This window comes from Acanthisitta chloris, unplaced genomic scaffold, assembly GCF_000695815.1.
Source record: "Acanthisitta chloris isolate BGI_N310 unplaced genomic scaffold, ASM69581v1 scaffold2251, whole genome shotgun sequence".
NCBI lineage: Eukaryota > Metazoa > Chordata > Aves > Passeriformes > Acanthisittidae > Acanthisitta > Acanthisitta chloris.
Window position 1 is genome coordinate 52,527 of NW_008657446.1, and position 25,695 is coordinate 78,221.

The window sequence follows — 25,695 nt, forward strand, 5'->3', positions numbered from 1 at the left end:
CATGCCTGGCTTGTTCGGTAACTGAGGATTCACTCCTGTAGCTCCCATCTGCTGCCCTCCAGTTTGACTGAAAGGCTGCCCAAAGGGACTAGTGTTACCTGCCATTCCCATCTGGAAAAGAATGAATGAAACGATGGTAATTTCTGTGATTCCGAAGGGATGTAAAACAAAAAAACCAAAAAGAAAACATATGTACAATATCCATCTTGGCATTCATAGAGACCAAATCCAGTTTAAGCTGCACAATATCAAATACTCAATATTAAATTAATGATTTCACAACTTTAAACAAGTTCAAATTAAATTCTAAAAAGATACTTTACAAATATATAGAGCTGAGCGTGGCTGAAGTCTTGCAATTCAACTTACAAAAATCATGGTGCAGATGCAAAGGAAAGGACAAGATTATCCTTCCTAACCTGCAGTGACAGAAATCACTTCTTCCAACACTACAAAAACTTTTGAAGACCAAACCAACCTTGAATCCTGTGATACTTTATGCATTCTGAGCACAAAGCTTAGACTAGATGGGAAGGGAGGGGAAGATACAGAGGCATCGAGCAAATGGTTATCTGCTTCTATTCTGGTACTTGAGGAAAAGTGTCTGAGCAAAAGGACATCTATCTAAGGCTGACATCCTTGACAAATGGCACCACCAGAACTCCCTAAGACTAGAAAGCAGAAACACAACTCCCCCTGAGTGAAGAGAACACTGTCCATCCAAAGAGCCACCTGGCCTGCAGGAGCCTCCCACTGCAGCATCTCTTATTACTGGACCCTAACATTACATTAGACAAAAGATCCTGAAAAGACATCTTAGCAGGCATTTATTTCTTCCCAAGAGGATCACTAAGACTAGGCCCCTTCTTCCTCACCTCAAAAGAAAGAGGAAATAAAAGTCACAAAATCATTTAAGTTGGAAAAGACTTCCAAGATCATCGAGTCCAACCTGTCAGCTAGACCAGAGCACTGAGGGGCACATCCAGTTGTTCCTTAAACTCCTCCAGGGATGGTGACTCCACCACATTCCTGAGCAGCCTGACAACCTTTTCTTACTGATGTCCAACCTGAACCTCCCCTGGCACAACCTGAGGCCATTTCCTCTCATCCTGTTGCTTGTTGCCTGAGGAAAGGTACCACCTCCCATCTGGCTCCAACCTCTTTTCAGGGAGTTGTAAAGAGACAAGAAGAGCCCTCCTGACCCTCCTTTTCTCCAGGCTGAGCTCCCCCAGCTCCCTCAGCCACTCCACATAGGACCTACTCAATAGATCATGTTTGTGCTTCCCCTTACCTCACACTGGGAGGATTTCTAGGTGACTTTATCACCTGTCAGAATGTCTTAAATGCAAATCCAACCGCTGAGCAAAGTCTTTATTTGAAGTATTAAATCCTATTTTCCTCTTCCCTTGACCTCCCCAGCCCTTCCTTACACAACATGGTGGTTTTCCATGCTCCTGGTCTCTTCACTTCCTTTCCCAGCAGGGATTCAAGCAGGACTATTCCCATAGCTGGAGGAAGGACCATGCACATCAGCTTATCACTGTAACAGCCTCATAACGAGGGATTACTCAGTGGTTGCTCTTTTATACTTACAGGAATCAGACTGAATGACCAGTTGATGCAGCAGTGGTTATGAGTGAGCAGTAAATTACACTGGGGCAGAGTCCAATGAACACAGTTTGATTGGGCCTTGCCCTCCCTGCCCCTGGACTCTGCACCCTTGGGTTCCAGCCAGCCGACCCACCGCGCTCCAAGCAGCCTCACGTCAGGAAATGCTCCTTTCCCTGCACCCTGTGCGCTGACTGTTGCCAGATTTGTGCCTTTTCTCACTGTACAAGACGTTCTATCTTTACACATCAAAAAATTCCAAAAGCTGTTACTTGGCAATGGAAGAGGTTATCAAGTATGTGCTGTGTTCCACAGTAAAGCTGCATAATTCAAAGACAAAGTACAAGACCAAAACCAGCGCTGAAAGTTTAGCACGAAAGATTGCTTTAAAGAGAAGTGCTGTTGGCTACTACCACACTGCACAAATATTTTCCCTGTTTATGTTTGTTTTGTAGGACTGCATGTTCAAAGAAATTAGTTTAATTAGTATGTATCACACCATGGATTTGGGCAGCAAAGTATTTAATGACATTACTCACTCAACCCACTGTTTCAGACGAGGGATGAGGAAGGATCATCTGGTACCTACAGCTATTCATTCATGCTAGGAGGTCTGTCAGATTAACAAGAAGATTTCTGAAATTAAAAGTGAGATTCTGAGACAGCTTCTGGCCAACTACTGAAACCTTTCAGAGACCAAAACCAGGAACATTAACTGTTATTCAGTTTCCCTGTGTCTAATTCCCACCTACAAACTGCATTTATCTGCAGAAGGACTTGGCCATTCCAGTCTTCTCTGAACTTGCTTGAAAGTTTGGTGGAGTTTTTTTAACTTGATTAATCTACTGACTACTCTGGTACAACTCCCTACAAGCCCTCACAGCTACCACCAGCACTGGGAAAGCCATGGGAGCCCCACCTGGGAGAGGGGAATGCTGCATATACAGGAACCTACTTCCATGGCTTTCATGGCCTTACTTGGGCTGCTCCAACCTGCAAGAGACCCAGCAGAACCCTCCTTGGACCTGGCAGCTCATGGATGTTGCTCAGCCCCACAGAGGAGATGGAAAAGGATCAGTGTAGGCAGGGCTGTGCTGAGCATGGCAGCCTGGGGTTACAAGCTTCAGGCAGAATCTTAGCCAGCTGAATTTTCAAGAAGCAGAAAAGAGATTTTCTTTAGGCACTGAGAATGCTGAGCAAATTTTACATCAAATTTAAGTTCTTGCTCCAAGAGAAACAGAGAAGTGTTCTTCGTCTCATATTCAGAAGAGATTAACACTTTTTTTTATGAAAGGAAAAATGTTTATAACTAGATTTTTAGAAAAATTATATTACAAATATTTTGGTCTCAAAAGAAAAAAATCACTTTAAGTTTGTTGAAGCTCCAAACCACTAGAACCATCCCCAAAGCACTGAGGATCTGCAATCCTAACAGGTACCACAGGGATGGCTTATGTTAATATTTCCTTTTCAACAGATCTTGTTATTAAACAGATCACAACTCAGCACAGCAACAAAACAACCTTTCAAGTCTTCCAAAGTGAGTGTTAATGGGATGAGGATAATTTTTCCTACTCTAGGTGGTCATTAAGTAATAAATACTTGATTGAAATGATAAGAAATGCCATGCTGTTCTTTGAAATCCAGCTGGCAGCACAGCAGCTTCCATGTGAAACCCTGGATTTTTGTAAGCTTGCTCTCTGCCACGTTGTATTTCAGTGTCCAAAGCTGTGCTTCCAGAAGGGAAAGGAGCCTAAGGCATAAGATATACACCAGCCTATAAGTTACAAAAAACAGTATAGTTTGACAACACTGTAAAACATTAGACATGCCCTTTAACCCACACTGTGTTTTTGCCAATTACTGCCAATGAAGGAAACGGCCAAAGACTTCTGTTTGTTTGAAGTCAATCTTTAAAAACAAACAAACTGAAAAGACCTTTCTTACATGGCAATCCCTGAAGTAAATATGAAGACAAAAACTAGGAGGGACATCCCCAAGAAGACTTTCCTAAAACTGCTACTCATAGTTTCAGAAGTTTCAAACTCCATTTTTCCTGGGAAGAGTTAATCTAAACAGAACTGTGCTTTACAGAGACTACAAGTACACAACACAATGCAAGACCTGCTCTAATGGACTCTGATCAACGTACAAGTTTCCAACCAAGGCCAGGACTGACGAGGAGTTCTGGTGGCAGAACAAATGTGCTCCAGCCAGCACTGAGACTCGCAGCGTTGCAGAGCTGGTGCCCTCCCCTCCAGCAGCTCCCTCCAGCACACCCAGCCAGGGGGGACTCCAGCAGGGCTAACCACTGCCAGCCCCTCCCCGGTGGGAAGGCAGCAAACGGGAGGCGGAAGGGAAGGCGGAACCAGGAGATCCCTGTGGATCACACACTCAAAGCCATCCGAGCGCACCAGGCATTAACTGCAATGCCTGGTTAATTATCTGAACGCTGAGCTCAGGGACTGCTGTGGAACTTTAAACCACTGCTGACTGAAATCTCAGAACATAACTGGTAAGTATCAGCAGAGGATTAAGCTTCTGAGTAGTAAAGATTTCACCCTGATTGTTCATTCTGCAAACTGAAACCTGCAGCTCTGAGGCAAAGGACTCGGAAGGTCCAAATGCCACAGCTCCTGCCTCTGCCCCCGGGTTTGTTCCTGTGTGAAATGAGGGGGCAGGTGGGGGAAGGCAGATACTCAGAAGACCTTTGCTTTTGTATTTCTGAAACAGAACTCTGATCCCAAAATAAGTAGTTCAGGAGAAGATTACCAGGTAATTACAAGTCATCAAAGAAGATAAACCAGCAAGAACACGGGAGGTAGCAATCGGGTAAGAACAGTTGTTCTCATGAGCAACTCTGAGCCATAACAGAAATTTGGATTTGGCTTAAAGTTTGTTAAACTTACTTTCCTGAAGGGAACGAAAGCAAAAGGCAATCCAGTTAGAATTGTTTCTTTTCCCAACGAATGGGCATGGATGTGCATCACGGAGCTGCTCAAGCTTCCACGTGGCAGCTGCCACAACTCCATCACAACAAAGGCTGGAAGCTCCCTGAAAACCTGAGCTGTGCTGCTGTGCACTCCCATTTTGTTCTAAGCTTCAGCATGTTCCCTCCCTGCTGCCTTCTCCTCTCTCTCACTTCATCCACCCAACGCAGGCACTGTTCTCTGCAGCCATGCTCCCTGCACTCCATTCTGGGATGCTCCTTCCATCCCAACCTCATCCTCTGCAACTCACACTTTATACTCCTGTTTGTGTTACGATTTTGGGCAACTCTTGCTTCTTGCCCAGCTCTTTGTGGTCACAACTGCATGACTCATGATGGAGCAAAGCAGACTTTCCCAAGCAAGGGATGTTCTTCCCAGCTGTTCCATCAGCTGCAATGGGGACATGCAGGGGTGCTATACACTACCCCAGCACTCAACCACAAGGCAAGGCTACAAGTGCCTGAAGAAGGAACATGATTAATGCAGGACACCAGCTCAAACACATTATTTCTGCTCTAAAACAGTTCTTCTCAGAAATATGATAATGCCACTCTCCTTTAATGGAAAAGAAGCATTTAATTTAATAATTCTGCTATCCCAGAAAGACAAGCAGATTCTGTTCCCTTTTTTATCACTATGGCAACTCTCTAAGATACTGGAATCTATTATCCAGTGTGGATAGGAAATAGGGTATTTCACTCTACTCTCACAAGTCAAGGAATGTACAAACTTCCAAGCTGAAAAGAACCCCCAACACTTAGAACCTTTGTTCAGCTGACTTGGACCACATGAGCCACCACACTGCAGTGCTCAGAGCAGCAGGTGTGGGAGGTACTTCTCTTGTTTTGCTTTTTAGTTCTTTCCAGAGCAGGACAGTAATTGTGTTTTCTCTACTTCCTGCAGTTTCATAGATATTCTAGAGCAAGTCTATGACCAAATCTATAAACCTCATACGAGTGTCAGCTCAGAGGTGATAGGGCAGAAATGAGAAGTTTCCCAACCTAATTTCAAAGATACCTCAGGAGCAGACTGGATCTTCACACTATGCCATTTCTCCTGCCTTTACAGCTCTCTTTTTTCCTCCCTTCTCCAGCACTGCTGACACACCACAGTGCTTCTTCCTCTAGCCCAGCATCAATGAGCTGCTCCCTCTTGTACACCAAGTATTCAGGCTGTAAATAAATCCTGCCCTTTCCTCCTCCTGTAAGGTTTTACTAACTCTCCCCTCACCTCTAACATCACAGCCTGTTCTCTCACTCAAGCAGTCTGACTTAGTCCATTACCACATTCCTCTGGGGCTCCCAGGACATGGAACCAACACAACAGGCTGCAAACCCACTCCCTATTTTTTCACAATCATTTCCTACTCACAATCCCTTTTTCACCTTCCTCTCCAACAGACTGTCACAAACCACATAACTGCACACAGTTCTGCTCCTTGCTACCCATTTCCCTTTGGGAAATTCTGCTCTTGTCTGTTGCCCTAACCTTTCACTCCAGGGTTTCCAAATTTAATAAAAGGTCTGGCAGGACAGACTGAGTTCACTCTGTTTTCCTGTGTGAGACAAAGCACCTGCATTTGCAGGCAGGTGCCAAGGAGCAGCACCCACCTCTGACAACGCTGCTGGGTTTGTACCTTGCACCACCACCACTGTCTACATAAAGTTAATGCCATAAATTATGATCAGTAGTATTATCAGTATAATTTTAATTAGCTGGCCCAGACAGATCAGTCAAAATAAACACAAACCCAAACCAACAAACTTATCTCCAAGTTCAATGTTGATTTTCATTAGGTTTTGAAGCACTGACTCCTCTGTACAAAAATGGAAGGTGATTCTGGCCAAGTATTTGAAACCCAAACAATACCATCAGATTTGGACTAGCCTGACAGCAGAAAAAATACTTGAAAGGTTGATACGAGAATCAAAGAACTGAAAGCAGCATGGGCTCAGTGGAAAATAAGCCTGGCTGAAGTAATCTGATTATGATCCAATCCTGTAAACTAAAAATAGTTATCGTTAATATTCAATTTGGTATCTGCTGGATTTTTAACTAGAAAACAGGCCTGCAAAGAAAGGAAGCAAGCTAGACAGGCTTGGCTGGACTTTGAAAGCTGTGAATCTGCAAAATGCTTGAGGAACACAAATCTGAGCTCTCCACATGCAGTGAGAGGAGGGATGAAAGGAGGACTGGGGAAGGGGCGAGTGCTGTGCGTCTGGTGCGAACGCTGCGACGACGAACGCGCTGCATAGTGCAAGAACAATGGGTAAAAATGACAGGATTCAGAGAGGCCTCAAGAGCTATTCAAAGGACTAAAAGGCATGGCTAAAGACAGGCTAATTGCAACCTAATAGCCTAATTTATTTAGCTTACTATTTAAGCTTATTAATTTGCTTATCTTATTAAGGCAAGGACTGAAGTGATCCTAAAGCACCGATTTTGGGAATAGAAAGGTGATAACACAAGTATTTTCTATTTAGCAAAGACATATCAAGAGGTAAGAGCTGAAGCTCTGCAGCTTCAAAGCAAAGGCTGGAAAAAAATGGAAGTGACCAAATACCACTGAAATTCTCAAGATTATACTAATATTTTCTTTAAATAGTGTGTGCTTCTACTCATCAACAGGAGGCAGTTCACAAAATCATAAGGCCTCTAATCACTGGTATCCTTTGTATCACTGTCATTTTCATAGGCTTAATTCTTATAAAATGGAACCTCATGACAGAAACATAATTCCATGTTCCCTTCTGCTTGTCCAGACACAACACAGAAAGGTGAGAAGAAAAAGTTATCTCGTGAAGCAAAACCTTGGCCAAGCTGCCAAGTCCATTAACCAAACCCAGGGCAAGTACCAAAGTCCAGGAAAGCAGAGGTGCAGAACAGAAGCCAAAAGCTGCACCAAACTATTGCAGCATCCCCTCTGCACCACAGACCTGTCAGAGTGAGAATGGCTGAGAGCAGCTCCAGGCCATGGCTCTCCTGACGCCACGTGAGCACACACACTGTGCACTGCAGCACAGATTTCATCCACTCACTCAATCCGGCAGCAATTAAGTTGCCTCTTCAGACTGACATTGATTGCAGGGTCACAACCAGTTATGTTGTTAGTTAGGTATCTTCAGGAAACTGTGCTCAAACAATAGCACTGTGACAGTGTCCCATCTCCTCTGCCTTCCACGGATCAATTTTTCTCTAATCACTTTGGAAATCACTGGTCAATTTGACCCATTTTTGTTAAAGGTCTCACAGATAATTAAGTTCCCAGGATTGCTGAGCAGAGATGAACAAGTAGATTATGACACTCAGATGAACATCTCCATGAAGGAAAGCACAGAGACCTCTGCATTTAGCAGCAGACACTGTACCCACAGCTCCCAAGGAACCACCATCACTGCCAGTTTGGTCCTGTCAGCACCTCAGAGATTATCTGAGGACATGGGAGGGAGCTGAAAGCACAACAGCAAATGGTTTATAAGACCCCCGGGGAGGGGTGCTGTGAAGAACTGCAGCCTCTGTAGCAACAGTGTGAGGAGACACAGCTGATCTACTGGTTACACTACTCTCTTTGACAGTAGGAGAACAGGAAGGTCAAGGCTTTTTTTTCCCACCAAACTCTTCCCACACTTCTGAATCTGACAAGATAGTTAGAGGAGGAAGTCACAAAGTCATCCTTTTAGAGAGCCAGCACTATCCTTTTATTATTCCAGGCTTAGTCTTAAAACAAAAGCTAAAACTCGATTTAACTGTTAAGATTAATAATTTAAATTGTTTCAGAGAACAGAACATGCATGTCATAATAAAGGAAAAAGAGCAGAGGCATCCTAGACCTGATCTGTTCTGGTAAGAGGCCAGATCTTCACAAACTAACAGCAGTGTTGAAGAGCTGCACACGTGAGACCCTGTCTGCTCAACAGTGTAAACTGCTCTAGTAAAACACATCTGCCACTCACTATTGCTTTCTTCTAAATCCCTGGATTTGCAAGGAAGGATGTTCTCCCTACTTCCTCCAACTCCAGTGTTGTATGAATGAAACAAGCCAGTGAGATACACCATGCTAAATGCTGAAAAGACAATAACTACTTCCACCTTTCAAAAGCTGCTACAGCCTACGATGCAGTTTTCTGAAGGCCTGAACTGTACCTTTAGGGTTACACCAAAATCAATAGCCTTGGGCTGACAGAGCAGCTGTGCAGAAATACTGCAAATACCCAGATGTTAGTGACTCTTCTCTCTCTTTATAAAATAGACCAAGTTTGCATGAAAAGGGAGAATACCCAGATATTAGTGACACTTCTCTCTCTCTCTCTTTATGAAATAGACCAAGTTTGCATGAAAAGGGAATTCTGCACTTCCCACTCCAACCCACAGTTAGAGGCAGTATCCCTTGGGTTTGCCATGAGCAGAACTGAGTGTGACCCACAGTTACAGGCAGTATCCTCTGGGTTTGCCATGAGCAGAACTGAGTGTCCAGGAACAGCACATTGCTCCTGCCTCCAAGTTATCACTGTCCCAAGTCACTACAGGACAGGGATGATTCAGAACCCTTGAACTTGCTGCCACCAAGCCATGCCATTTTGTGTCATCTACTTCCCTCTTTTATGGGCCTCACCCAAACCAGGCACTTCATACTCCATTACTGGACTAAGCCTTCAAATTCCTGGTCATCACATTACCTCAAATCTGGGCTTTCAACACACAACTTGGTTAAAAAGCTCAGCATTTTGTTGCCCCCTCCCATGCACCGGTTTTGCTACCAAGAAGGATGTCATTTTGCTTGGCTTAATTTTAACTTTCTTCCTTTGGATCTTTCTTATCTCTCTCTCAAGACAACGAAATCAAGCAGTTAGGTGTCTCAGATGCTCAGAAGTTACAACTAAAGTGCACGAAGTCCTGTGAAGAGTAGATGTGCTCTACGTAATGGAGAACCTCAGAAATTCAGACTGACAGACACTGCTCACTAAAAGCAGCTGAAAGAGTGAAAGGACAGAACTGCTTCCTAAAGGTTTATTTCTGTTTTCCAGAGCGGTAACACCGTGAGAGACAGGGACCTGTGCCTTGCCATCTGCACTGCTTCCCAGGTGAGTTAACACACACGAGTGCCTGAGCTACATGATCCGGCATCGGCCACCTGGAGTTAATCCTCCTCAGCCCCTGTGGCTGCTGCTGTGACTCCTCAGGGCTTTGCCTGCACACTCTGTGCCACAGAGCAGCTTTGCAGCAGGCACACGCCGAGGACTTTGCTCTCTGGACTCTTATCTCCCTGTGGTATGAAGCACAATCTCCAGCAGGAAGCAAGGTCCACCTTGGTGATTACGGCTCTCGCAGAGAGCAAGAGGCAGGTCCCTGAGGAATTCCTGCTCCCTTGGGAAGGGGAGGACAGGCTTTCTTTACTACGCTGGCAGCATCTTGCATCTGTTTACTGACAAAAAAAAAAAGTAAGTCTCTACTAATTACTATTTCATCCTATAGTAACGTGTTCCAAAAGAAAGTCACCATGGCGCTTGGAATGTATATGCCAGAGGGACAGATGGAGAGGCAAAGAAAAGATTAATCATTTCCTGGCAGAAAGCCAGTGGTGTTACCAAAAAAAAAAAAAAAAAAAAGTTTCAAAAAAAAAAAAAAAAAAAAAAAAAAAAGAATTCAGTTGCAGTGCAAGAATGGTGGCAATGCTGTTCTCTAAGCTGAGGTGAGAGCACTCACCTCAACCAAGCTGCAGGTTTGGCATTTTGACAAAATACCCAGTTAAAAATACTCACTTTTAAAGTCAGTAACAAGAATGCCTCAAAAAAGGTAACATTTCAAGAATCAGTTTTGAGACTCAAATCCTATCTGGCTAGCAGCGTTCAGAGGAAGCCAAGCTTATGCTCCAAGTCTCCACTCTCCCACCTCTTTAAGCTAATTGATATAACCAAAGCCTACCACAGCAGATCCGGGAAGCAACTATCGTCTTGTTCTTCGGTGGTAAACTAACTCAAAGAAAAATACTCATAGAATCATACCATTTAGGGGTTGGAATGGACCTTAGAGATCATCCAGTCCCAACCCCTGCCCTGAGCAGGGACACCTCCTCACTAGATCAGGTTGCTCAAGGCTCATCCAGCCTGGCCTTGAACACTGCCAGGGTTGGGGCAGCCACCACATCCCTGGGAAACCTGTGCCAGTGTCTCACCACCCTTACAGTAAGACACTTTTTACCTCACATCCAACCTAGACTTTCCCTCCTTCAGTTTGAACTCATTATCCCTTGTCCTATCACTGCAGCTCCTAACACAGAGTCCCTCTCTGGCTCCTTGTAGGCCCTTCAGGTATTGAAAAGCTGCTCTGAGGTCTCCACACAGTCTTCTTCAGGCTGAAGACCCTCAACTCCCTCAGCCTGTTCTCATAGGGGAGAAGCTCCAGTCCTCTTATAAACTCCGTGGCCTCCTCTGGACTTGCTCCAACAGTTCCATGTCCTTCTTACATTGACCACACCAGAACTGCATGCAGTATTCTAGGAATAACTGTAATTTAATTCATCCTCTATTATGACAGATTTGTTAAAACTAGAAACAACATTTCCAAAACTCTACGAAGAGGAAACCAGGTGGTTTATTACCTCTTCTAATAAGATTTTACATTCTCTTCCAAGCATTTCAGAGGTCAAAGACAAATTTACGCATTCCAAGGCAATAAGGCCGTTAAAGACCAATGTCAAGGTCAGGTTGGATGGGGCATGGAGCAACCTGGGCTAGTGGCAGGTGTCCCTGCCCATGGCAGGGAGTGGAACGAGATGAACTTTGAGTTCTCTCCTACCCAAACCATTCAGGGATTCTGTGATTCCAAAAAAACCCAAACAAATACTTCCACACAATTCCTGAAATTTCATGGGAAAACATTCTTTACAAGTGACTGGATATAGAGAGAACAAATTCTTAATACATTGGACTAGAAATTAACCTTTTCCAGAAAAAAAAGGAATAAAAACAATTCTATGCTTGCACTGTACAGATGACTGAAGAAAGAAAATGTCTCCACAATCCTGCACAAGCCTGAGAGCTAACACAATGGAACACACTACAATTTCTGCACTTTGCATCACTGCTGTACTTATGAATGAAAAATAAAGCTCTGAAGGTTTACTGTGTAATGAGTGTCACCTCTGCAAATAACAACTTCAAAGCTCTAATGGATAATTAGCCACAATTGATCAATGTATTCCAATTGCCTCAAGAGCTTTTATGAGTGTCAAGCAGAACAAGTGGCTTTCTTCAGATAAACAAGAACTATTCTTAGTACACAAGGACAGAAATTTAACCAGAACCGCAGAATTAACTAAAGATGTTTCAAAGGTTTGTTTCATCAAGAAAATCTAATTTGGACACACAGAGTAATTCGACAACACTTAACAAGAGGACGTTGAAAGACTGAAATTCCATGAAGATACACCTCGACAGATACTTGATTACATATTCACGGGCTAAAACCTTTGAGTTACTTCCAGAAAGAGCCTCAGCATGTAGTAAAACACATTTATAGTCACACCAAGTAGAATTTGATAACACAGATTCTCAGCCAAGCATCCCTGTCCTCCTACAATTCCTAGACCTCAGCATCATTAAGCTAAATTCATAAAACTTAGGAACTGTAGTGACAGGACAAGGGGAAATGGCTTCAAACTGAAAGAGAGTAAGTTTAGATTAGGTATTAGGAAGAAATTGTTCCCTGTGAGGGTGGTGAGGCACTGGCACAGGTTGCCCAGAGAAGCTGTGGCCATCCCATCTGTGTGAGTGTTCCAGGACAGGTTGGACAGGTCTTGGAGCAAACTGGGCTAGTGGAAGGTGTCCCTGCCCATGGCAGGGGGTGGAAATAGATGGATTTTAAGGTCCTTCCAACCCAAACCATTCCAGGATTTTGTGATTCTATTAATCACAGGTTTCCAGCTCAATAGGAAATACAGCCCAAAGCCCATGCTCCTGCCTTTATTTTCTGTTCTGTGCAGCCTTTCAAAATGTCCCAAACAGGCCCCAAAAGAATTTACAGCTATGTCTGGCAGCACCTCAGCACGTTAGAAGTGCCTACAGATGGATGGAGGCAGCCAAGTAACAGGAGAGCATATCATGCTCCAAAATTTCAATATTATAAGGAATAAGCTGTTTTGGTAAGAAAACACAGTAGAGCTGTTTAAGAGTGCTATTTGTTTCCCCATTTCCCTCCCACAAACTGGCCAGGATACATTATCAGGCAGGCTGTGTGACAGGATATTCCACAGAGGTGGGGGGAAAGGCAATAGTATCTCTGTGGAGTAACAGCAACAGGAAAAGTACCTCTGAACTCTAATGAGAAGAGATATTCTGTGTCCTTTCCTTGCAACTCTCCATGACAGACATGAATCCTAATGGCAAAGTGGACACACCGAAGGCAGAGACTGTGCCTCTAAAAGAAGTAACTGTATTTATTCAATCCAGAAAGGGGTGAAAAAATCAGAAACAAGAAACAAACTCACCCTACAAGCTACATCAAATGCATTAAAAGAAACAAAAATCAATACTGCTTACTCAAAACAACCACTTAGCACGAATGTCACAGCTTGACATTAACAGTAACTAAGGAGAAATGTAACTATAAATAATTTAAACTGTTCAAATAATTTTAAAATAACCTTAAGAGCCAAATATGTTTGTTTTGAAACACCACACTGACTTCAAGAGTTCCCATGAAGTCTCCAGCCCTTCTACAAAACGTGCTCTCCTTGAAGGCTTAACAATTCCCAAGAAGTCATCAAGAGACAATTCCTAACAGGTTTCTAAACAAGGCAAGATCTGATATTTATCTTTAAACACGACTAAAACTGAACGGTGTAGCAAACCAGGCCTCTGGACACACTCCTCACTGACACAGGACCACCCAGAAATGTATTTTCACCCAACGTGCTCAGTATCAGACTAGAGAAGCAACCACAGCTCATTCAGAGGGTGAAATCCCATCTTCAGCTCCTGGCATTTCAACACTTGTCCATTTCCAGGGTACAAAGCTCCTCCCATCCTACAGCAGTTATAAACTGTAGTCAATTTGTCAAAAGTTTCAAAGGGCACTTGGTTTGTGTATGTTTCCAAAAATCCCCTTGAAGAAGGAGCAACATAGTGTCACTCTGAGAACACAAACCTTTCCCTCCACAGGAGCAGCATCTCTGAGGCTGCTAAACAATCTATTTACTACTATCTTCTAAAAGTCTCTTTCCTAGCTCTTTTGGCACGGATGTTCCTATATTTCACGTGTATTTTTATTCTGGCACTGCACTGCTTATTTCCCACCCCTAAAGCAGATTTGTGTACACAGATACCAAAGAACACAACCCTCATTTTGGGGCTCGAGCACCTTCAGGATGTGTAAGCACTAAGATTTCCACAGGCAGCTTTTGTAGCACCAGGAGTTCAAAAATCATCTCAAGCCCTCAGTCATCTAAATCTCAATTCTACAGAATATTTCTGGCCTTAAAATTCACATCATTGCTTGGATTATACACAAAATTAAAACATAAGCAGTAAGTTTAGTATGCCACTTCCCTTCAGAGTCACAGCAGTTTCTGGAATACATACAAATACTCTTCACTATAGTGGCAAGAAGGAGGATGAGGAAGGGAAATGAGCATGTACCTCTCACAGCCCATGGACACAGCTGCAGCAAACTGCCTGCTGATGTCACACACAAATGGACTTCAGTTTCCAAACAAAAACCCACAGGTATTTCCTCCCAGCATTCACAAGAAGAAAGGGAAATGCTGCTCTATTTTGCTACTCCTTACACTCAGTCCTGCAGAGTAAACTAGCAACTGTGTCAATAAGAACTCAGGATTACTTTTTGAGATGTGGGAGAAAACTGTGTACTGAAACATCTTTTCTAATTTTGATGTTCAACTTTAAATAAAGGTGAAGCACACCCTGCCCACTACAAAGCAGATTTGGGCATGATCTCTGCAGCCTCTTGGATTGAAATTTCAGCCCTCCAGGGAAGTGAGAAGATCTCAAAATGCTAAAGTACCACTTTCCAACATTTTTGCCTGATTGAAGTGTCCTGTTTGCCTTCAACAAAGCATTTTCCACTTGTGGAAGCTGCAGAAGGACAATCACCTCCTCTCACTGCTTCCAGCCCTTATCTGTTTCTCAGACAGAGAAACACAGTATAAAATACTATATATAGTTTTCCAAGTTTCCTGCAAGGAAGCAAACCACTAGCTTTTAGTTTTCGGACCACAGTACCAGCTGCTTTGACACATTTCTCCATGTCCTTCCAATTACAGGACTCCCAACCTAATCACAGCTCACTGTCAAAGACAAATATTATCTTTTAAGTAAGGGCAAGTTTTGAGACCCGCTAAAAGGTCTTGTCATCAGAAAGGCTCCTGTGAAATCATATCTACACGCATGATTAGACCCTATTAAGAAAATTACTACGACAAAGCCATTTCCTTCTGCCTGAAGTAACCAGGCATTTCCTTACTTGCACACACCACCACTGCAGCTGGCAGGTTCTCCTCCCTCTCAACAGCTGAGTCATATTTTACCTGTGTACTAAAAACCCCAAACTGTGAACAGCAACAGGAAGAAAACTAGAAAAGAGTCATTTCAGTCACATCTATTAGTAAGGACTTGCAAGGTTTAGTCATTTCGATCAAGCTGAAAACACTGTAAATCTTGCTCTTAATCCATGCCTTCCAAAAGAAGCTGTGGATCTTAGTTTCACTCCCAAAACCTTCTTTCAGATACACTTCTTAGAAATAAACCTCAGTCCAACAACAAAAATTGAAGTATTACAATATTTTAATCAGTATAATTAATGGTCAGTGATAAAATCCTTAAGTCTTGTGTTAACGTGGTAGAAGATAATGGCACAATTTTCTGAAGAGATCCCCTAACATTTAACCTTTGTCAGAGGATGATAAGCCTGTGCAGGGTCACAGACAGGCTTCCAGCTGCCCCAGTGTGAAGCAGGAGGAGAGGAAGCCTGAGGTCTGTCCCCACAAAGGCTGAGAGCTCTGTTTCTCACAGCATTTCCCTTGCAGCCCTGGAGCCAAACTGCACCTTGATACCTGCATAAACATAAGCCAAGTGACTATCGCTGCAAAGATCTTCAATGACATTGCACAACTGTAAATGAGATTTTACTCATGTACTAGAAATAGGAAACAACTGCATTTCGGGTGCCAGGAGGAGCAGTTGTGGTGAGTGAGCTTTGTAAGTCACCAAATCTCCCTGACGTATCAGCACACTCATCTGTGGAGAGCACCACTCTGCAAGGTCATGTTTCAAAACAAAACTGCCTTGGAGATTTTCATTTTACTACGAGTCAGTGAGTTTTGCTGTTACGTGTTTCTATATATTTACATCCTTCTTCTGCTTGTATTATTACAAAGCACATATGTCTCTCCTCGGTTAAAGTGCTGTGTCGGTGATTGTTATTCAACAGAGAACCAAGCAGCTCTGGTCAGGGCTCTAGTGTGATTAACAGTCCCCTGGAAGTGGGAAGCAGCACTGTTTGGAATACAATTTAGACTGGCTACTCGTGTTTGCCAGAGGCATGGACAGACAGCTTGGCACGGCCAACTTAGTGGATGAGAAGCAAATTAACTGCAAGTCATGTTAGAACAATTCAGGCATATTCAGACAGATTGAGAGTCACCAGAGAAACAAACAGCACCAGCAGTTTGCTGAAACACACGGAGCTGCAGAGGAATGACAACATCTTCAGCAGACTTAATTCACAGTTAGCAAGCGTATCCAAACCTGGGGCTCAGCAAGAGCAACTGGGGGATTTGGATAAATAAACAACTGGTGCCATTTTCTCTCATCACAGGTTTTCCTTACCACAGATTCCTCACAACACCGAGACAAGACAGCTACACACACCATTTAAGTCTTGCTCTTTAACACAGTTCTTATCTTAGTAGATTTACTCCACTTTAATATCCAACACTGAAACACCCCTCGGTGAATAGAATAGGGAGCAAAACTGTGAATGTGCTTGCCCAAGGCACATGTATTATACAGACACAAAACAACAAACAGCAGAATCCACTTCTTTTATAGCTCAACAATAAAAAACCCAAGACAACTTGTTCTTCCCTTGGTAATAATAAAAAATGGGTTTACTGTTTTCTCAAGTTCACTTCTGGTAAGGTTTCCTCCTCCTCCTCCTCCTCTTTAACCTGAACCTTCTACTACAACATGCAACTGCCAATATCCTGACTAAAACAAAGTTGAAAATAAGCACTATTCAAATCAATTAGGCCAATACAGTTTAGAGAAAAACTGTTCTGAACCCACAGGCAAAATTCGGTAGAACAGATCTGGTTTTGCACGATTAGTGACTCTCCTGAGCCTGTTCAGATTTTGATGTCAATCCTACTACTTGTAGCAACGTCCGGTGGGGCTTAAATACATACACACACATAGGGAAAACTCATCACTTGCACACAGCACTTGGTACTCTGTACCCAAACTCATTGCTACCAGATCATACCCTGAAATACTACAATTGGAAGATCTGACAGCCAGACCAACCTTTCCATCAGTTTCTCCCTGCCAGGTTCTAGCTTATATCAATACAAGTATTTTCCAATAGAGTTTTCAAAATAGGTAGAATGAGGTTATTAAAAATCTACAATCTTGGAAAAGCATCCTACAAGAAAACAATCATTTGTAATCCTCATAACTAGGTATGAAAATAAACAACCATTTTCTCTTGATCTCTCTATAGATTCACATTAAGATCTGACCACAGGGTTTAGTCCTTTTCTGGGGCACACAGAGCCCAATGACATATGATTAAAGTGCACTTTTCAGAAAGTAAACTGAACTTGAGGTAGGTTTATTAGTTCTGTACAGAAAAACACTTTTGGAGAATCATGTGAAACCTATGAAATCCTTTGCTCACACATCTATAGGCCGGGCAAGAATTTTACTCTAATCTCCTCCTGCCAACAGAAAAACATTTTTCATGACATCAGCACCTTATGGCCCTCTGACATTGGGAATGGGTCATGTTCCACTCTCTTTTTTGGTGAGGGGTTAGGTTTATCCCCACCTTTGGCTTAAACAAGCACATGCACCATGTAACTTCAGCTACCACTCTCAGTTCTGCCTCAAATGGCAAGTCCAGCCCAAAATTAACACTACTGGCTCATGATGCTCCAGATGAATGGAATCCTAGTTATTTCTGAGAGCAGTGAAGGGATCAGACTCAGATATTTTTTCTTCTTTTTCTCTCACTAGAAAGAATGCTTATCAACACATACCACGAGAAAGAGAACCAGAAATGGACTCCCCTTGATTTGTCATTTACTAAGAAAGGATTAGAACAAGGTCTTGCCCAACAAAACTGGTACCAGTCCATAAAGGATCATGAGTTCCACACGCTGCATATAAACAGTGAATTGAGAAAAATGGCCTACTGAGCTGTACCTGAATGAGGTTAGTCAGTGATGCACAGCATTCATTTTAAGTGCAATGAGAAAAACTCAGTTTAAAAAGTGCTTTTCGGTTTTTCCCTGCATTTGTATCTCACACCTCTTTCTTTCCCTTAAGATACTGCTAGAGCCACCACCTAGAGAACCTTCCAGCCCTGATACAGTTCTCCAAGCATGATGGCAGCTCCATTTTAAGCTGTTGAGTCAACTTGGGCACGTTCATTTTAGGCAGATCAGCCATTTCACAACTTTTACTGCTGCTCTTCACATCTTTGAAGCTGCATACACTAAGTGGTAAACATCAGGGACCAGGAGGTGAAAAAACAAACTAACCCACAGTCTCCTTCAGCAGAAATTTCAGTTTCAGAACAAACTCACTCAAGTGTTTACTTTTCTTAAAAGCTTTTCTCACAACTGGAGCATCAGTATGAAAAAGCTAACACACAATCATGGTTGATAATCCTATTAGGACCATAAACTGGGGGATGAGAAGAAATTGGGAAAGGATTCCAAAACCTCAAATGCCTACTAAGGAAAATGGCAAAAATAAGAGAATGCTGCTGACTGGCAGAAGAAAATCCAGGGAGCAAGGATTTCTTCCAACATGGAAACACAAAGTCTTTGTGCAAAACACTGAACTCACCTGCTCTCTTACTGAGATGTAAATAAAGCAAAAGTTTTTTCAAGGAAACAATGCTTTTAAGCTTCATCTTGTTCCACAAGAGATGGAGCTCTGGGAAATACTGATTTTCCTAAGTTTTTAAAATTGTTTTCTCCTAAGTGCACCTTCTCATCAGCACTATTTTATCACTGAGCTCTGTCATTACTCAGTCCTACTTTTGCGCTTTCTCCAAAGAATTCTGTATGTAAGAACTGGTGAAAACACTAATTTTGCCCTAATCTTTCAGAAATACATCACCACTGCTGGGCACAGCACTGCACACAAGGACAAGCTAATGCTCTGTGGAACAGGGATATTTCCACTATTCTTTTGCAATGTATTCCTAAAACTAAATTTTATTTTACTTCTGGAACATAAATGAACTGAGAAAGTCTGGGTTGCCTTCCCAAGCTGGTGAATCCATTTGCAGCAGGCTCAGCCTGCAGCCCCTGAAAAATGGACTTTGACGAAGAGCGGACCTGGTCCATACCAGGGGTGGGTTCATTTAAGACAAACCAAGAGCTCACAGAACCTCCCTCCCCAGGCTCACACAGACTGCCAGATGAAGCCCTTAGGCAAGTCTCTTTGCTTTGGGGTAATTCTACTTGAGCTGGTTCACACAAAAAATTAGCAGTTCCACCACAAAATTGCTCAGTGGCTAGGAAACACCTACTCCCAAGTACTTCAGATATCTCTTAAGTTTATAGAAATAAGCCAGATAACTAGAATTTGTCAGTCTTCCCACAAATTTCAAAGGAAACCAAGTGAAAGATAAGCTGACTCTGTGCAGACCAATCTGCTCCACCCAGCAAATTCAGCTGTTTCAGGGGCTGCAGACAGCTATATCTACTTTCTCTTTGACCTTCACTCACACCACAACCATCTCTCCCTTAAGCAAAGGGATTTCCTTCACTGCAGACACAACGCTCTTCATGTTTTTTATCAAAATTAACTCTACAGTACTCCTCGGGGATGTCAGCATGTCCTCAGAGTGCAGGACACACACTTTCATGTCAGGCAATGCAATTTTTTTCCACAATTCCTAATGCACCAATGAATTAACATTTACATGTTAATAAGCTGCAATGATTACAGCAAGTTCTGTATGAACAGATAAAATATCAGAGATAAAAGCTTATCTTTTTCTACATGTCAGAACAATGTGGGTTTGCCATCAAGATTTCACGAAGGAGCTACACCAAAGCAACCCAGACAGGAGATAAGGGACACTGCAGGAGGAGCAGCAGTCAGAACACTGCTCTGAGCTCACACCTGAAAAATGAAGAACTGAAAAGCAGTAACTGTATCAAGCAGGGACCACAGCAGTGCCCCAAGACAGAGGCAGATACTTCCAGGTATGTATTCCCTGCCCTGATCTGCAATGGCCTCTGGATTAAACTTCTGCCCTTCCCTTTCACAGGGTCTGCACTAGCTTGACAATCCATGTGAAATTTCATGTTTCCAGATCAGTTCCTCTATATTTAAAAACCATTTCCTGCACAGTTGCTGACAGAGGTCCTTGACAAGAGGAGCAATTGCTACACCTCTCCCTTCAATCTACAAGTATTTCTCTCGCAGCGTTCACATTGCTTTAGAAGATATTGTCTGGCAGCTAAATTGAGATCCTGCACACGAGTAATCATCTGCTTCCTTTCTGCAGGATTACACCACTCTTTTCTAATTCACGCTGCTAAGATATTATCCAACTTTTAACTTCCAAGGATGTCTTTTTCAACAAGTGCTTTCATTTCTGATTACTTGAGAAATACTGCTTCAATTATCTTGCTTTCACAGTACCACTGTGACTGAAATGGATAACTACACACTCCAGAATGCTCATTCTTTAGTTCTTTTTCAGAAAAGGATCTTCCACATTTCCTAAACACCTGTATGGAGGGAAAAAACCCCACCAAGTGCAATAAATAGAATGTATGAAACGGAATGTACATACTTTAGTCATTGCTCCTGTCTGTGCTGTGTTCAGCCCGGTGTGCCCAGCCATCTGTGGAGATACTTGGGTTAAAGTCTCTGCCAGCACACTGCCTGCATTCCCCTGCATGGCAGGGGCAGAATATTGCATTCCTGATCCTCTTCCACCCAAGAGATCCATTCATTACCTGCCCTTGTCCTTGCTGAGGCTGATTCATTAAACTGTGACCAGAATTACTGTTGAGAAGGCTCTGGTGTGTCTGACTGAAATTAGTATTCATACATATCCCAGGTCCAGTCTGTGATGTTGCAGGGCTGCTCGTCACCATCCCCACTTGTTTTTGTGCTTGAGAGTTGAGCGTTTGGGACGCAGAGATCCATTCATTACCTGCCCTTGTCCTTGCTGAGGCTGATTCATTAAACTGTGACCAGAATTACTGTTGAGAAGGCTCTGGTGTGTCTGACTGAAATTAGTATTCATACATATCCCAGGTCCAGTCTGTGATGTTGCAGGGCTGCTCGTCACCATCCCCACTTGTTTTTGTGCTTGAGAGTTGAGCGTTTGGGACGCGGGGGTGGTGGCCCCGGCGGTGCTGGCTGCCTGCTTGGCCAGGCCCGAGGCCGACGAGTCTCCCGGGGTCAGGGGGCTCTTGCCCATGGCGCCCAGGTTGCCGATGGCCGCGCTGTTGGGCTGCCCCTGGACCTGAGCACCCACTCCCTGCTGCACGGGGCTGCTGGAGTTCACATTGCCGATGCCTGGGGTGAGGGAAGGGCCACTGCTGCCCCTGAGAAGTTCGGAAAGTTGTTTGTGTTTGGAAGCCGCATCTGGAACGAGGTTCCCACTGCTGTTTAAAAGGCCCAACTCGCCATTGGGGATCAGCTCATCAGGAAGATCATTTTCCAAGTCAAACAAAGATCCAAAATCTACAAGTAAAAACAGAGACATAGGTGAGAAACGTTGACAAACAAGCAGCTAAAATATTTATCTTCACTACTTTGCACCTGTCTTAACAGTGACATCTATTCAGGTACATCTCTACCCGAGACTCAAAGCTGTCAGCAAGCGACTGAGGGTCCCAGGACAGGAACTCCAGAGCCTTTCAGAGCACAGTCCTTGGTACACACTGTGCACACACAACCACACGTGGTGGACCACTGGCCAATAGCAGGGTTTTTGGCAAGACTTCTGACAAAACAAAGCTTAAGAGAACTAAGGTGGCACAAATACGATGATCTAATCTTAAATTTCTCTTGCTTTGGCTCAAAGATGACAGCAGAAATAACAAGAAATTTTTTCCTATTGATTTACTCTCCCAAAAGAGCATACATCACCTTCTCTGACCTCCTCTGTAATCCCAAGCCACTGCATTTCACCCAGCAATCCTACCTTGAACTTGTCATTTATGTGTGCACATGCCCAAAGAACATCTTCCCGTTTGGCTTTGAAGCTTCATCAAAAGACAACAACTACTTCAGCACTTTGATCCAGCCTCACACATAAACACATTTAAGATCAGTTTCTGGCCATTGATTTGTACCATGATCTGCTGCCTCAGAAGATCCCAAAAGGCATTCAGTATTTTCTCCTTGCAATGCCTCTTGAATCGAGTCACTGCTTGATCCCTGAGCAGCTCAAATAATTCAGATTGCTCTGGAAGTGCCCAACCCTCATTTATCATGCCCAATATTGACAGAGGTAATCCACACACTCGCCAGATGAGCAAAATAAATCAATCAAATCTTCGTTAAGCCACTTGAAGGAACAGCTCTGCCTGGCTGGAACATCCAGACTAATAAAAAAAGTGGTGGGGCTGGGTTTTTTTTTCCCTTAAAGGAGCAACTCAGGTTCACAAAAACATTTTGTTGCACACCATAAGCAGCGTCTGTGTAACAACGTTACTTTGGCATGTAACTAAAACACAGAAAGTTACTTCAGGGTATGTAGGTGTTTCCATGTGAAAACAGAAGTTACATATTTGAAGACATAAGGAAAAGCACATAGAGCAATATTAATGAACACCTAAGCAGAGCAGCCTCAATTCATCAGAGTAGCTGTTCCAACATGCACCACATCTCAGAAGAGTTTTCCAGTGATCTAAACCAACCACTTTTCACTGTACCATAGCAGAACTGTGCAAAGACTTTATTTTGCCCCTTCAAACCAGCCCTGACAAACCCCAGTCCCTCACCCTGAGCAACAAACCACATTTTTTTGCCAGGTTAGAGCAAACCAAAGTTCTTTCCTAAGGGAAAGGCATCCCAAAAGCTTCATTGTTTTCAAGTTTAATTCACTCTTCAACCCCAGAAAGTTGGTGCAAGACCCAGGCTGCAAAATGGCTTTTGACCGTACACTAAAAAGAAACAACAAACCCCAAACAAACATGTAACCTGTGTGACAAAGCAAGGATGCAACACCAACACACCTCAGCACGCTTAAAGACGATGCATTTCACCAGCATGTGAATTCCCCATTCAACCTAACTGAGGAGAAATGAACAGAAATGCCCAGATCTGCAGTGACCAGGGAGTTGCACAACAGTAAACACAAACAAAAAGGTTCAACTCTGCCTGTTTTGAGGCACTCACAGCTGCAGGTCGCTCAGGGGTGCACACCTTGCCACCAACACCGGCTGAAGTGAATAATCCTTCCTGGACTGCATGATGTTGGCTGTGAGGAGATACAGCCCAGCTCTGGAGAGAAGCCCTGCTCCGCTCCACACAGGCAAGTGACAAACCAGCAAGGCTCATTAATTTCTCTCACTCACTGCCTTTCCCTTCAGGTGTTTAGGTCACCTTTCCAGCTTGTCTTCTACAAAAATTCCTGTGGTACAGCCCACAAAAAGGGTTTTTTCCAAGCTTCTGCATCAAAACTGTTGAAAAATCATGAACTAGAGACGAGTGTGGGGACAGGGGCAGAGGCTAAGTGACAAAATGTGGAGGGGGAAGATGTTGCCATGGCTTAAAAAAAAGAAAAAGTTCTTCCCAGCTGTATTTCAAAATGGGATGCTGGAGTATAAATGCTCCATTTTTTTTGTTTGGCTGGCTGGACTCTCTCAGTTTTGCTAGAGCCAAGGACTGGAAATGTTTCAGCAGTTTACAAAAAAAGAGTGAAGAAAGCATTTGGGAATTCTGCCTCTTAAAACCTGAAATCATCCCCCACTCCTGAGCTCCTGGAAGAAGGCTGTACATTAAGGTTAGGCATGGAAAGTGTACAGCTCTGCCAGCAGGAAAACAAAAAGGCAGGTAAACAACTTAGCACAGTGGTGGTGTAAAAATTCACTGAGAATTCAAATGTTCAAGCAACGATTAATCTTCTTTTATATTTAATCGGAGTCATGTACGTGAAAAACTGCAACACAAGGCACATTTTATAACAGTTATAAAATACAACAGAAAACAAAATCTACTTGAGCATGTCTGCAACAAATCCATAAAGATAAGAGATTGTCTTGGCAGTTATAAAAAGAATAATATATTTACACACATATAAAATTCTGCCGTAATAAGAACATGGCCCATTTCTACTGGAAGAAAAATGAAAAGCAACTTCAGACCCTCCATCCCTCACAAGAACAACATAACCGATCCCATTCTCAATGCTTCAACTATTTCTCAAAGGCAGCTACCAAGAGCCAAAAACTCAAGGGATGCCTTTGCCTTTACATCCAGATACCTGAAGCAATGCTCTAAAACACCTACATTGAGTCCTGCTGCAACCACCGAGCCCTGTACCTGCTCCATCCCCCGACCCTGCCGCTCACCCAGCACGCACTGGAACAGAAAAAGTGGTCTGGATTTCAAAGGAGGTCAGATTCCCTCAACTCTTACCTCCAATTCAGCGCTCAGGAAGCAGCAGAGCTGACGAAGGCTGTGGAGACTCACCTCATTGTGTCTTGTCTCTAGCACAGCACTTCTGATCTAAACCTCACGCCTTTCATTACCTCTGTTACATAAACCCAAACGGCCCCTTAACAGCAAAGCACCAAAAAACCAGAGATTACATGGGTTTTGGAAGGCATGGAAAAGCACCAGGCAACTACCCCCCTCTTTCCAAATGGCTCCTTTTCCAATTTGAGCATTCTGCATTCCTTGAGCAGCTATTTTCACACATAGAAGATAACCACACTTGAGACACTTTCTCTCCTAATTTCAGCTTTATGAGCTTAAATGTCACAGTTTTCTGCCTTCCTGGACAACACTTTCAGCAACCAGCATAAAAAAAGATGTTCTGTTTCCTTCTAAGCCTTCTCAGAAGAAAAAAACCCCAAAGTGTGCTGCGTGCTGAAGGCAGAACATTCTCATCTGTATGACTGCCTGCAACTGTTATCGGGAGACTTCCTTAATATACATATTCAATCAATTAACTTGTTTCAATGTCACCACTTTTTCCCCTTTAGCTCAGCCTGGAGAGGTGACAAACATTCTAAGGTATTTCACGACGTGACTTATTATCTCCAAGGTATCACACAGCAAGCAGAACTATCCGATTCAGTTCCATTTTTACTGCACAATCTCTGCTTGAAACACGCCTGGGAGTGTTCCCATCACCCACTGACTGCCCATCCACGGAGCACACACTCGAGTCGCCCTGCAGTCCAGCACACAAGCAAGATTTTCACTGCTCTTTCATGCCAACATAGCTGTTACATTTCAGTGAGCCCAATTTTGTTTTGTAAGGCTTCTTTCAATCATGCCAGACCCCAGCAGACAAAGCCTCAACAGTTCCGCGCTCCAGCCATTCCCTAAAATCCGCTGTCAGGTAGCTCCCCTCAATAGACATACTGTTTGGTGCAGTCAGCAATTACCACATCCATTCCAACCTCCTCTCGAGGTCTGAGGAGTCTGTAATTTATTGTTTCATACGAGACAATTACAACATTTCATGTTTTAGAGCAATCGAACAACATATTCAGGGAAAAGACAAGATTTCCAGTAAAGGAAACTTTACATTAGTGTCTTTACCTAACGAGACACAGAAAGATTGTGCACTGACATGCATCTGACCTTGACTTTCAGCAGAGCAGCATCACTTCTTCAGAACATGATGTTTAACAGCCAGGTAG

General features: G+C 43.3%; 1 protein-coding gene across 1 annotated transcript in view; it reads right to left on the bottom strand.

Moving 5' to 3' along the window:
• Nucleotides 1-21,290, bottom strand: part of CREBBP (CREB binding protein) — a gene marked incomplete at its 3' end in the record, with an annotated part of 73,805 nt that extends 52,515 nt beyond the window's left edge. The window contains 3 exon segments of the mRNA XM_009084698.1: nucleotides 3-111; nucleotides 20,655-20,705; nucleotides 21,021-21,290. Of these exon segments, the coding sequence (XP_009082946.1) occupies nucleotides 3-111; nucleotides 20,655-20,705; nucleotides 21,021-21,290 (430 nt within the window).
• Between the last annotated feature and the right edge of the window lie 4,405 nt (nucleotides 21,291-25,695).